The sequence below is a fragment of the Pseudorca crassidens genome, chromosome X (genome assembly GCF_039906515.1).
Source record: "Pseudorca crassidens isolate mPseCra1 chromosome X, mPseCra1.hap1, whole genome shotgun sequence".
NCBI lineage: Eukaryota > Metazoa > Chordata > Mammalia > Artiodactyla > Delphinidae > Pseudorca > Pseudorca crassidens.
Genome location: NC_090317.1, coordinates 80,211,493 through 80,226,312, shown reverse-complemented (window position 1 = coordinate 80,226,312; position 14,820 = coordinate 80,211,493). Strand labels below are relative to the sequence as shown.

The window sequence follows — 14,820 nt, the reverse complement described above, 5'->3', positions numbered from 1 at the left end:
CCCAGCAGGGTTAGCCCACTTTGTTGGGAACTGGGGATGATGGAGAGGAAGGGTGTGGTGCCCCCTGGGGTGCCCATATCCCTCAGGGAAGAAAGGGGTGGGGTTACCTTCTTGCAGAGGACCATCTGGTGGTCAAACAGGAAGAAGACCCGTTGCTGGTTGCGGCCGTAGGGCTGGTAGATCCACGCCATCTCCCCAGTGTAGATCAGCTCCGAGCTCCTGTCTAGGATGTCCTCGCCCTGGGAAGGACATGTGATAGTGAGAGGCAGCCAGGCAGGAGGGATGGCCCCTTCACTTGCCTGGAGGCACCTAGAGCTCGGCATAGGCTGGGACAGGAGGAGGACAGAAAGGGCCCGGTGAGGAAGAAAGGATGGAGGGAGGGACCTCTGGGAATCTCTGAAAGGCTCCATGAGCTATAAAGACCCATACTCTTGTTTACCCTGAGGCCAAATGAGCCCCACTACCCAGGACTGCTATAGTCCTTCTTTGCCAGTTGCTCTCTGGCCCTAGAGGCACCAGCTGCCATGAGGTGTCTGTCTATCTGTCTCTCTCTCTCTTATTCTCCCTCTCTCTTTTTCTCTAAATCTCTCTTTCTGCCCCAATCTTTCATCCTAGTTCTAGACTTTTAGTCTCTTTCTTGTACCTGAAGAGTAAAGCCTGAGCAGGTGCTAGAAGTCTCTCTGCTTCCCAGACAAGTAAAACAAGACAGGGAAGGACAAGAAGGAGATGATGTTTGAAGGAGAGAAAGAGAATCCATTCACCCTCTCAAAATTGTTTTTCCTTCCTTTCTCAGTTCATTAAAATCACTGATTAAACAGGAAATTTCATCACCTTGGTCTGTTATCCAGAAAGCCTGAATAACTTGCTTATATTTCTTGCTATGTAGAATCAGACACACACACCAAAAACACCGAACATCTAGCTAATTCTATTCTACAGAGTTTCCAAGGGCCTCTTATTTATGGGAACTCTGATATGTGGGGGTCTATGTCAGATGCCAAGCCAGACTTGGCCCTGTTATCGAGGAGCTTACATGTCAGCAAAGGAGTCTAATATAGGTATGCTCAGAACTCATGGAATGCAAGGCAAACCATGGGGACAAAAAGAAGTGGCCCCCTGACTCAGGAGAATTAATACTTATTGAGCACCTACAGGGATCAGACATTGTGCTACATACTTTCACTCTGTCTCTTCTGAGCATCACAGTAGCCCTGGGAGGTAGATAGTCTTGCTGTCATCTTTATAGTCTGAGGTACAAAGAAGTCAAGTGATCAGCCACAGTCACCCAGCTAGTTAGCCAAAGATCCACAATCCAACCACAAGTCTGCAGCTCCAGAGAGTGTGCTCACTTTTGCCACTATGTTATACTGTCTCTACGCCAAAAAGTCACTGGAGAGTCAGTCCCTTCCTCTCTCTGGGTCTCAGTTTTCCAGCTGTTAAATGAGGTATGTGAGGATGATCTCTAAGGTCTTAGCACTGATACTCTAATGCTAAGGTCTCAGCCTTGTACTGAAAAGCTTCAAGTCAACTTTAGAGATGGGGGTTCCCGCATCTCCCCAGAAACAATCACAGGTAAACAGTCTAGGCAGGGCAGTGGCCCAAAGAGAAGGGTATCAGGAAATTGTATTCTTGAGCATATCACTTTTTTTTCAGTCTAAGGGATGGAAAGAAAAAGGGGAGCTCAATGGAAATATTTTCTAATAATACAACCTCAAAAAGAAAGCTCAACTTGAGGACACAGGGAGGGGGAAGGGTAAGCTGGGATGAAGTGAGAGAGTGGCATGGACATATATACTCTACCAAATGTAAAATAGCTAGTGGGAAGCAGTCACATAGCACAGGGAGATCAGCTTGGTGCTTTATGACCACCTAGAGGGGTGGGATAGGGAGGGTGGGAGGGAGATTCAAGAGGGAGGAGATATGGGGACATATGTATATGTATAGCTGATTCACTTTGTTATAAAGCAGAAACTAACACACCACTGTAAAGCAATTATACTCCAATAAAGATGTTAAAAAAAAAAAAAGAAAGCTCAGAGATACTAGTGTGACTCCAGACTACACCTCAGGGGTTCCCTGGAACTTTGGTAAACACTCCTCCTTGAGGGGCCCACATACTAGCACAGAACTTCTGGAGGCCCAGTGCCAGGAGAAGAATCCCTCAGAGTGTGGGGGTCATGCAAGGTTTTCCTGTTGGAGGGATGGGAAGCTGAACATGGTACCAGTCGGCCATGCCCCACCTTGAGGCAGGCCAGGAAGATGTACTATAGTCCATTTTGAATATGTATGAAGTGAAAGAACGCTATAAAAGGGGCCAATGCTATACAAAGATGGCCAGTATGACTTTTAAAGGCACAACTTGCTAAGCTGAGAATGATCAGACCAGGAGGACTACTCAGTGGCATCTGGTCTACACACTGCACCAGCTAGGAGCAACCCAATTCTATCAATTCTGTTTTAAGTACTTGCCATAAAATGCCACTTGATGCCACTCTACCAAGAAAAAAAAAAAACTTGAAAAAATACACCTCTATGCTCACCAAGGTGATTGTTGTCAGTTAACTCATCTTCTCTGTTCCTCAGTTTCCTCATCTTTAAAATGATGATAACATTACCAACCTCATTTGGCTGTGGTAAGGATTATATAAGTTAACATATATAAAGTGTTTACAAAAGTACACATCACACTGTAAGCTCCATATAGTGATAGTTATTACCTTGATTATTACTGTGTACCCTAAATCCTGTGCCACATATTCCTATTAATACTCACAACCCAATAAGGGATGTAGTGCTATTTGTCCCCAAACCAGTGTCAGAGAAATTGGAAGTAATATGCCGAAAGTGGCAGAATCCAAGAGAGAGTCGCTCAAAAGTCCATGTTCTAAACCATCAAACCACAGCAAAATAATGATCCCTTAATGGAAAAAGCAGCTGCTTTGGAAATTTCTAAGGTAAGAACCTCAAAGACTTCAGTTCTGGGCCCAGTGCTGCCATCAACTCATTTCCTTCAGAAGTAGCTTAATCACAATCTGTTTCCTCATTTAGACAATGGGGCTAATTCAAAGGTTCCTGTTTGACTCAAATCACATGGCTGCTTGAGAACATGAAATAAGCTCATGTAAGGTAGAGGGACCTCTCAGAGTTTAGAGCAATCAGACTTTGCCCTCTCTGCCCCACTGCACTACACAGTTCTTTGCCTTGACCCCTCAAGTGCAATCTCTTCCCACCTCCCACTCCTCCACATGCCTTCTGTTCTCTTCCATTCTTCCAGAATTTTGCTCACACTGTTTTCTCTGCCTGGAACACACTTGCCCTCACTGGATAGTCAAGGCTACATCTCATTCATTTCAATATCCCAATGCCCAGCACCTCATTCTAATTATAGGCTGATTATCTGATGTAGGGTTGTGCCCTGAGCACATCAAGGGAGAGGACAAAGGAAATGCTACCCTTCTCAGAGTTTATATTCAATTCTGCCTGCTAGGAGGAAAGCAGGGAAATAACAAATCTATCCCTCCACATTTGATCTCCTGGTCCAAAGAGTATGCCTCATCAAGCCATTTAGCTTTAAAAAGATGTTTTTGCTGCTGTCATCACGTTGGGCTTTTGTGTTTTCTCCAACTTCTTTGGATTCAAACGTCCAATGGTAAACTGGAACATGCTATTGAGTATTATACAACCAGGCTATGGGGGAAGGGTGCTATGAGGAGGAAATCACAACAACACACAATCAAGTTCTCAAATATGAGCTGCAAACTTGGGATCCTGGTAAAAATCTCCAGAAAAAAAAAAGATATAAAAGAAGCTGTCAGGGTTACAGCTACATGTAAAAGAATGAAATTAGAACACTTCCTAACACCATACACAACAATAAACTCAAAATGGATTAAAGACCTAAATGTAAGGCCAGACACTATCAAACTCTTAGAGGAAAACATAGGCAGAACACTCTATGACATAAATCACAGCAAGATCCTTTTTGAACCACCTCCTACAGAAATGGAAATAAAAATAAACAAATGGGACCTAATGAAACTTAAAAGCTTTTGCACATCAAAGGATACCATAAACAAGAGGAAAAGACAACCCTCAGAATGGGAGAAAATACTTGCAAATGAAGCAACTGACAAAGGATCACTCTCCAAAACTTACAAGCAGCTCATGTAACTCAATAACAAAAAAACAAACAACCCAATTCAAAAATGGGCAGAAGACCTAAAGAGACATTCCTCCAAAGAAGATATACAGATTGCCAACAAACACATGAAAGAATACTCAACATCACTAATCATTACAGAAATGCAAATCAAAACTACAATAAGGTATCACCTCACACCAGTCAGAATGGCCATCATCAAAAAATCTACAAACAATAAATGCTGGAGAGGGTGTGGAGAAAAGGGAACCCTCTTGCACTGTTGGTGGGAATGTAAATTGATGCAGCCACTATGGAGAACAGTATGCCGGTTCCTTATAAAACTAAAAATAGAACTACCATATGACACAGCAATCCCCCTACTGGGCATATACCCTGAGAAAACCATAATTCCAAAAGAGTCATGTACCACAATGTTCATTGCAGCAATATTTACAATAGCCAAGAAATGGAAGCAACCTAAGTGTCCATCAACAGATGAAGAATGGATGAAGAAGATGTGGCACATATATACAATGCAATATTACTCAGCTATAAGAAGAAATGAAATTGAATTATTTGTAGTGAGGTGGATGGACCTAGAGTCTGTCATACAGAGTGAAGTAAGTCAGAAAGAGAAAAATAAATTCCATATGCTAACACATATATATGGAATCTAAAAAAACCCAAAATGGTTCTGATGAACCTACGGGCAGGACAGGAATACAGAAGCAGATGTAGAGAATGGACTTGAGGACATAGGGAGGGGGAAGAGTAAGCTGGGACAAAGTGAGACAGTAGCACTAACATATATACACTCCCAAATGTAAAATAGATAGCTAGTGGAAAGCAGCTGCATCGTACAGGGAGATCAGCTCGGTGCTTTGTGACCACCTTGAAGCGAGGGATAGAGAGGGCGGTAGGGAGGCAAAAGAGGGTGGGGATATGTGGATATACGTATTCATAGAGCTGATTCACTTTGTTATACACAGAAACTAACACACCATTGTAAAGCAATTATACTCCAATAAATTTGTTTTAAAAAATCTTGCAAAAATAAAAAATAAAGAACAATTAAAGAATGGAAAAAAACAAAATAAGCTGTCAGGGATATGTTCCTTCCCCTTACCTTCAAGTGGATCTAATGCATGTGAAGGGTAGCAATGTGAGAGCATAAACAAACATCAGCATCAGAGATAGAAATTTCCTAGAAACTGCAATTCGTGAGAACATGTTCTTCTTCCTGATGCTCCCCTAAGCTGATTGAAGGTACTTATTATTATTTAGAGGTATAGGTGGTACTTTCACTCATCCACTGATTTTTTAGAAGCCCTAGGGGGTAGGGCAGAGCATGGGGGACTCCATGAACTCTAGTACACATAGGCTGGCAGGGAGCAAGGATGGAAACTGGAGGTGGGCAAATAAATCCAAAATGTTCATTGAATAAGCTGAGGGCCGGTAACGTGTGGTTACAGTACAAGGTCTCCTGCTCTCTAGCAAAATGCTCTGATTTACTGAGCAGGCACCAATTGCCGGTGTGGTACTAACTCTCCACCCTCTTTCGTAATTCCTTTTCAAGGGAGATTAAGTTGTGAAGGTTTCTTCTATGATTCTTGTTTTTTCTTTAAATTAATTTATGTTTTTAAACATCTTTATTGGAGTATAATTCCTTTACAATGGTGTGTTAGTTTCTGCTGTATAACAAAGTGAATTAGCAATACATATATATATATATATATATATATATATATATATATATATCCCCATATCTCCTCCCTCTTGCGTCTGGCTCCCACTCTCCCTATCCGACGCCTCTAGGTGGTCACAAAGCACCGAGCTGATCTCCCTGTGCCATGTGGCCACTTCCCACTAACAATCTACTTTATATTTGGTAGTGTATATATGTAAATGCCACTCTCTCACTTCGTCCCAGCTTACCCATCCCCCTTCCCGTGTCCTCAGTCCATTTTCTACATCTGCGTCTTTATTCCTGACCTGTCCCTAGGTTCGTCAGAACAACTTTTCTTCTTATTTTTGGTTTCCATACATATGTGCTAGCATACAGTATTTGTTTTTCTCTTTCTGAGTTACTTCACTCTGTATGACAGACTCTAGGTCCGTCCACCTCACTACAAATAACTCAATTTCATTTCTTTTTATGGCTGAGTAATATTCCATTGTATATATGTACCACATCTTCTTTATCCATTCATCTGTTGATGGACACTTAGGTTGCTTCCATGTCCTGGCTATTGTAAATAGAGCTGCAATGAACATTGTGGTACATGACTCTTTTGGAATTATGGTTTTCTTAGGGTACATGCCCAGTAGTGGGATTGCTGTATCATAAGGCAGTTCTCTTCTTAGTTTTTTAAGGAACCTCCATACTGTTATCCATAGTGGCTGTATCAATATACATTCCCACCAACAGTGCAAGAGGGTTCCCTTTTCTCCACACCCTCTCCAGCATTTATTGTTTGTAGATTTTTTGATGATGGCCATTCTGACGGGTGTGAGGTGATACCTCATTGTAGTTTTGATTTGCATTTCTGTAATGATTAGTGATGTTGAGCATTCTTTCATATGTTTGTTGGCAATCTGTATATCTTCTTTGCAGAAATGTCTATTTAGGTCTTCTGCCTATTCTTGGATAGGGTTTTTTGTTTTTTTGATGTTGAGCTGCATGTGCTGCTTGTAAATTTTGGAGGTTAATTCTTTGTCAGTTGCTTCATTTGCAAATATTTTCTCCCATTCTGAGGGTTGTCTTTTCCTCTTGTTTATGGTATCCTTTGATGTGCAAAAGCTTTTAAGTTTCACTAGGTCCCATTTGTTTATTTATTTTTTTATTTCCATTTCTGTAGGAGGTGGCTCAAAAAGGATCTTGCTGTGATTTATGTCATAGAGTGTTCTGCCTATGTTTTCCTCTAAGAATTTTATAGTGTCTGCTCTTATATTTAGGTCTTTAATCCATTTTGAGTTTATTTTTGTGTATGGTGTTAGGGAGTGCTGTAATTTCATTCTTTTACATGTAGCTGTCCAGTTTTCCCAGCACCACTATTGAAGAGGCTGTCTTTTCTCCATTGTATATTCCTGCCTCCTTTATCAAAAATAAGGTGACGATAGGTGCATGGGTTTACCTCTGGCTTTCTATCCTGTTCTATTGAACTATATTTCTGTTTCTGTGCCAGTACTGTGCTGTCTTGATTAGTGTACCTTTGTAGTATTGTCTGAAGTCAAGGAGCCTGATTCCTCCAGCTTCGTTTTTCTTTCTCAAGATTGCTTTGGCTATTCAGGGTCTTTTGTGTTTCCATACAAAGTGAGATTTTTTTTGTCCTACTTCTGTGAAAAGTGCCACTGGTAGTTTCATAGGGATTGCATTGAATCTGTAGATTGCTTTGGGTAGTAGTCATTTTCACAGTATTGATTCTTCCAATCCAAGAACATTGTACATCTCTCCAACTGTTTGTATCATCTTTAATTTATTTCATCAGTGTCTTATAGTTTTCTGCATACATGTCTTCTGTCTCCTTAGGTAGGTTTATTCCCAGGTATTTATTATTTTTGGTACTATGGTAAGTGGGAGTGTTTCCTCAATTTATCTTTCAGATTTTTCATCATAGTGTATAGGAATGCAAGAGATTTCTGTGCATTAATTTTGTATCCTGCTACTTTACCAAGTTCATTGATTAGCTCTAGTAGTTTTCTGGTAGCATCTTTAGGATTCTCTATGTATAGTATCATGTCATCTGCAAACAGTGACAGTTTTACTTCTTCTTTTCCGATTTGAATTCCTTTTATTTGTTTTTCTTCTGATTGCTGTGGCTAAAACTTCCAAAACTATGTTGAATAACAGTGGTGAGAGTGGAAAACTTTCTCTTGTTCCTGATCTTACAGGAAATGGTTTCAGTGTTTCACCATTGAGAACTATGTTGGCTGTGGGTTTGTCATATATGGCCTTTATTATGTTGAGGTAACTTCCCTATATGCCTACTTTCTGGAAGGTTTTTTATCATAAATGGGTGTTGAATTTTGTGAAAAGCTTTTTCTGCATCTATTGAGATGATCATATGGTTTTTCTCCTTCAAATTGTTAATACAGTTTATCACATTGATTGATTTGTGTATATTGAAGAATCCTTGCATTCCTGGGATAATGCCCACTTGATCATGGTGTATGAACTTTTTAATGTGCTGTTGGATTCTGCTTGCTAGTATTTTGTTGAGAATTTTTGCATATATATTCATCAGTGATATTGGCCTGAATTTTTATTCTTTGTGACATCTTTGTCTGGTTTTGGTATCAGGGTGACTTTGGGAGTGTTCCTCCATCTTCTATACTTTGGAAGAATTTGAAAAGGATAGGTTTTAGCTGTTCTCTAAATGTTTGATCAAATTTGCCTGTGAAGCCATCTGTTCCTGGGCTTTTGTTTGTTGGAAGATTTTTATTCACCATCTCAATTTTAGTGCTCGTGATTGGTCTGCTTATATTTTCAATTTCTTCCTGGTTCAGCCTCAGAAGGTTGCACTTGTCTAAGGAATTTTCCATATCTTCCTGGTTGTCCATTTTATTGGCATTTAGTGGCCTGCAGTAATCTCTCATGATCCTTTGCATTTCTGCAATGCCAGCTGTTACTTCTCCTTTTTCATTTGTAATTCTGTTGATTTGAGTCTTCTACCTTTTCTTCTTGATGAGTCTGGCTAATTGATTATCAATTTCGTTTATCTTCTGAAAGAACAAGCTTTTAGTTTTACTGATATTTGCTATCATTTCCTTCATTTCTTCTTCATTTATTTCTGACCTAATCTTTATGATTTCTTTACTTCTGCTATCTTTGGGTTATTTTTTTGTTTTTCTTTCTCTAATTGCTTTTTGTGTAAGGTTAGGTTGTTTATTTGAGATGATTCTTGTTTCTTGAGGTAGGATTGTATTGCTATAAACTTCCCTCTTAGAACTGCTTTTGCTGCATCCCAAGAGTTTTGGGTCATTGTGTTTTCATTGTCATCTGTTTCTAGGTTTTTGATATTGTCTTTGATTTCTTCAGTGATCTCTTGGTTATTTAGTAGTGTATTGTTTAGCCTCCATGTGTTTGTAGTTTTTATAGGTTTTTTTCCCTGTAATTGATATCTAATCTCATAGCATTGTGGTTGGAAAAGATACTTGATGCAATTTCAATTTTCTTAACTTATCAAGGGTTGATTTGTGACCCAAGATATGATCTATCCTGGAGAATGTTCCATGAGCTCTTGATAAGAAACTGTATTCTGTTGTTTTTCATTGGAATGTCCTATAAATATCAGTTAAGTCCGTCTTGTTTAGAATATCATTTAAAGTTTGTGTTTCCCTATTAATTTTCATTTTGGATGATATGTCCGTTGGTGAAAATGGGGTGTTAAAGTCCCCTACTATGATTGTGTTACTGTCGATTTCCGGTTTTATGGCTGTTAGCATTTGCCTTATGTATTGAGGTGCTCCTATGTTGGGTGCATCAATATTTACAGTTGTTATACCTTCTTTTTGGAATGATCCAATGATCATTATGTAGTGTCCTTCTTTGTCTCTTGTAATAGTCTTTATTTTAAAGTCTATTTTGTCTGATATGAGAATTACTACTCCAGCTTTCTTTTGATTTCCATTTACATGGAATATTTTTTTCCATCCCCTCACTTATTGTCTGTATGAGTCCCTAGGTCTGATGTGGGTCTCTTGTAGACAGCGTATATACGGGTCTTATTTTTGTATCCATTCAGCCAGTCTATGTGTTGTGTTTGGAACATTTAATGCATTTACATTTAAGGTAGTTATCGATATGTATGTTCCTAATAACATTTTCCTAATTGTTTGGGGTTCGTTATTGTATATTTTTCCCTTCTCCTGTGTTTCCTGCATAGAGAATTTCCTTCAGCATTTGTTGTAAATCCAGTTTGCTGGTTCTGAATTCTCTTAAGTTTTGCTTGTCTGTAAAGTTTTTAATTTCTCCTTCAAATCTGAGTGATATCCTTGCTGTGTAATCTTGGTTGTAGGTTTTTCCCTTTCATCACTTTAAATATGTCCTGCCACTCCCTTCTGGCTTGCAGAGTTTCTGCTGAAAGATCAGCTGTTAACTTTATGGGGATTCCCTTGTATGTTATTTGTTGCTTTTGCCTTGCTGCTTTTAATATTTTTCCCTGTATTTAATTTTTGATAGTTTGATTAATATGTGTGTTGACATGTTTTTCCTTGAATTTATCCTGTATTGGACTCTATGTGCTTCCTGGACTTGATTGACTATTTCCTTTCCCATATTAGGGAAGTTTTCAACTATAATCTCTTCAAAAATTTTCTTAGTCCTGTTCTTTTTCTCTTCTTCTTCTGTGACCCCTATAATTTGAATGTTGGTGCGGTAATGTTGTCCCAGAGGTCTCTGAGACTGTCCTCAGTTCTTTTCATTCTTTTTTCTTTATTCTGCTCTGCAGTAGTTATTTCCACTCTTTCACCTTCCACATCATTTATCCATTCTTCTGCCTCAGTTATTCTGCTACTGATTCCTTCTAGAGAATATTTTTATTTCGTTTATTGTGTTTCTCATCATTGTTTGCTCTTCAGTTCTTCTAGGTTCTTGTTAAATGTTTCTTGTATTTTCTCCATTCCTTTTTCAAGATTTTGGATCATCTTTACTATCATTATGATGAATTCTTTTTCAGCTAGGTTGCCTATTTCCTCTTCATTTGTTTGGTGTGGTGGGTTTTTACCTTGCTCCTTTGTCTGCTGTGTTTTTCCCTGTGTTTTCATTTTGCTTAACTTACTGTGTTTGGGGTCTCCTTTTTGCAGGCTGGAGGTTCGTAGTTCCCACTGTTTTTGTTGTCTGTGCCCAGTGGTTAAGGTTGGTTCAGTGGGTTGTTTCGGCTTCCTGGTAAGGGTCTGGCACCTGTGTTCTGGTGGATGAGACTGGATCTTGTCTTTTGGTGGGCGGGACCATGTCCAGTGGTGGGTTTTGCGGTGTTTTGACATTTGCAGGATATTAGGCAGCCTCTTTGCTATTGGGTGGGGTTGTGTTCCTGTCTTGCTAGTTTTTTGGCATAGGTTGTCCAGCACTGTAGCTTGCTGGTCATTGAGTGGAGCTGGGTCTTAGCATTGAGATGGAGATCTATGGGAGAGCTTTTGCTGTTTGATATTATGTGGAGCTAGGAGGTCTCTGGTGGACCAATGTCCTAAACTCAGCTCTCTGTACTCGGAGGTACAAGACTGATATGTGGCTGGAGTACCTAGACTGTTTCAGCCACACATCTAGAAGAAAAGGTAGAGAGAAAGAAAGAAAGAAAGAAAGAAAGAAAGAAAGAAAGAAAGAAAGAAAGAAAGAAAGAAAGAAAGAAAGAAAGAAAGAAAGAAAGAAAGAAAGAAAGAAAGAAAGAAAGAAAGAAAGGAAGGAAGGAAGGAAGGAAAGAAGAAGGAAATAAAAAAGAAAAAAGGGAAAAATAAAATAAAGTTACTAAAATAAAAAATTTAAAAATTATAAAAATTTAAAAATTATTAAAATTAAAATAATATAAAAATTATTTAAAAAATGGAGAGACCAAACCCTGGGGAAAATGGTAAAAGCAAAGCTATACACACAAAATCACACAAAGAAGCATACACATACACACTCAGAAAAGGAGAAAAAGAAAAAAAATATAGATATTTATATATATAAAAAAAGAAGAGAGAAACCAAATCAATAAATGAATCTACCACTGATAATAAACTTTTAATACTAAACTAAGATAAACGTAAAACCAGACACAAATTAGATGTAGAAAGTGAACCCCAAGTTTGCAGTTGCTCCCAAAGTCCGGCACTTCAATTTCGGGCTGATTCGTTGTCTATTCAGGTATTCCGTGTATGCAGGGTACATTAAGATGATTGTCGAGATTTAATCCACTGCTCCTGAGGCCGCTGGGAGAAAATTCCCTTTCTCTTCTTTGTTTGCACAGCTCCTGGGGTTCAGCTTTTAATTTGGCCCTGCCTCTGCGTGTATGTCGCCTGAGGGCATCTGTTCTTCGCTCAGACAGGAACGGGCTAAAGTAGCAGTTGATTAGAAGGCTCTGGCTCACTCAGCCCAGCGGGAGAGGGAGGGGTATGAAATGCAGCGCGAGTCTGCAGCGGCAGAGGCTGGTGTGACATTGCAACAGCCTGAGGCATGCCATGTTTTCTCCCGTGGATGTTGTCCCTGGATCACGGGACCCTGGCAGTGGTGGGCTGCACAGTCTCCTGGGAGGGATTGTGTGGATAGTGACTGGTGCTTGCACACAGGCTTCTTGGTGGCTGCATCAGCAGCCTTAGCATTTCATGCTCATCTCTGGTGTCCATGCTGATAGGCGTGGCTCGCACGCAGCGCTGGAGTTTGTTTAGGCAGTGCTCTGAATCCTCTCTCCTCGTGCACCCTGAAACAATGGTCTCTAGCCTCTTAGGCAGTTCCAGACATTTTCCTGGACTCCCTCCTGGCTAGCTGTGCCGCACTAGCCCCCTTCAGGCTGTGTTCATGCAGCCAACACCAGTCCTCTCCCTGGGATCCGACCTCCGAATCCATAGCCTCAGCTCCCAGCCCCCACCCGCCCTGGCTGGTGAGCAGACAAGCCTCTCAGGCTGGTGCGTGCTGGTTGGCACTGATCCTCTGTGTGGGAATCTCTTCACTTTGCTCTCTGCACCCTTGCTGCTGTGCTCTCCTCCATGGCTCCAAAGCTTCCCCCACCACACCCCGTCTCCACCAGTAAAGGAGTTTCCTAGTATGTGAAAACTTTTCCTCCTTCACTCCTCCCTCCCAGAGGTGTCGGTCCCATCCCTATTCTTTTGTCTCTGTTTTTTTCTGTTTTCTTCTGCCCTACCCAGGTACGTGGGGAATTTCTTTACTTTTGGGAAGTCTGAGGTCTTCTGCTAACATTCAGTAGGAGTTGTTTCACATGTAGATGTATTTCAAATGTATTTGTGGGGAGGAAGGTGATCTCCATGTCTTACTCCTCCGCCATCTTGAAGGTCTCCTGACTCTTCTTTTTCATTTGACAAATCAAACTGAAATTATTATGTAGATGCTTTTGATACCCACCCTGTTTATTCAAACATGTGGAGGAGGCAAGTGAGTGGCAGAGAGAGCAAAGCACTGCTTCATTTTCTTGATTTGCAAGGCTTGTCCACAGCTGCACCCACCAAGCTGGCAGGACTTCTTTCTGAATGTCCAACTGCTTGGGTAGGTGGAACATAGAAAAAACCTATACCAGGGAATCAGTGAGGTTGAGCCACCCAAGCCAATAGCCAACCAGCCATGGAATGGACATATCCTATTGCTTTCTGTGGGAGGCTCCCCAGCACTCATCTACCTTTAGCCTTACCGGGAGTTGGACTTCCCCCCAAGGCAGTCTTACTCTCTTGCTTAGATATGGACACTTTACTGCAGAAACAAGTCCCTGCAATATCATAAAGGGAAGCAACTGGGCTGTAGGAAGCAGAAGGCTGGAAGAGTATGTGGTGCAGCAGTGTAAAGAACATCCCCCAGGGAATCTGGAGACTAGATTCAAGTTTTAGTTTTGTCATTGACTTGCTGTTTGGCCTCAGTCAGGAATAGGCTTCTCAGACTTCCACCATCATTACAAGGTTTGCATGTGTGCACGTGTGTGTGCGCACACACATGTGCATAAGCATGGCCAGAGATGTTCTTTGGGGAGTTCCCTAAAAGACCTACTGACTCTGACATTTTAGAAATATTTAAGACTAGATATGGCACACTTGATCGAAACTTTGGTCCTGGCCTCTGAAATGTACCCATCAGGCCTTGCTAAAGAAAATGCTTCATAGAGGGCAAACCTTCTGAAGCTGGTCAGTTGCACAGTGACCTCAGAGTCTGAAAAGTTAACCACAAGGAATTTTTCTTCTTACTAACTTAAATAAAGAAGGACTTTGTCAAGCAGGGTTGTGTGGGCTTGGATGAGATTAGAGGACCAGTCAATCATGCTAACAAAGGAGGCAGAAAGTAACTGCCTCCTATTCGAAAGACTTTCCTTTGTTTCCCAACCCCCAACTATAGACAAACACAAATAAAATTCCTTCTGAGATGCTGAGTCTTTAAATCATAGTTCAGTGCTTTCATGTTAGGTGTTAGTGAAGCTCCCTGAACAGGCCAAAGAATTTTAAGCTATTCTTGGTCTCCCATGGCCCCAGCTGCAGGGACTGGAGGCCAAGAGCCCATGGAGGAATTAGAAGGTCTTCCAGGTATTGGGAAGGGGAAAATTGTTTCAGGGAATAGAAAGACAACTGCTGCTGGGAACATCCTATTACAGAGAATCCCCACAGGGGTAGAGAAAAAGAGGCCTGCTAATCAGCCACAGTTTCAGAGTGCCTGAGAATTAGCGATCTTTCTAGAGGTCATTTGATCCAGCCCTCTTATCAGGAAACTATCCAAAGCAAACCAGACACAGGGGAAGGAGAATCCATGATTTCCTAATAAGTCTGTGCCAGTGCTGTTTTCTTCTTATGAGCAAGAAGATCTCTTTATATAGATTCCTTCCTCTCCTTGCATCTCAAAGAATCACTGCTGTTTTCTACTCTGTATGGGGACATTATCCTTCAAATAAGACTCAAAAATATGCCAGCTGCTCAGAACTGTGGACATTTCCAGCCATGTACATTAAAGAGGAACAGAAGTAGCAGAATAAAGGAAAGATGACTTTTTCTGG

At 40.7% G+C, this 14,820-nt stretch overlaps 1 protein-coding gene across 9 annotated transcripts in view; it reads right to left on the bottom strand.

The window, feature by feature from the left end:
• Positions 1-14,820, bottom strand: part of ARHGEF9 (Cdc42 guanine nucleotide exchange factor 9) — a 231,362-nt gene that overhangs the window by 52,340 nt on the left and 164,202 nt on the right. For all 9 annotated transcript variants that reach the window (XR_010940123.1, XM_067724474.1, XM_067724469.1 and 6 more), the window contains one exon: positions 108-239. Coding sequence is in view for 8 of the 9 variants with exons in the window: in XM_067724474.1 (XP_067580575.1) it covers positions 108-239 (132 nt within the window). In the remaining variant the exon portion in view is untranslated. The remainder of the gene's footprint in view (positions 1-107; positions 240-14,820) is intronic.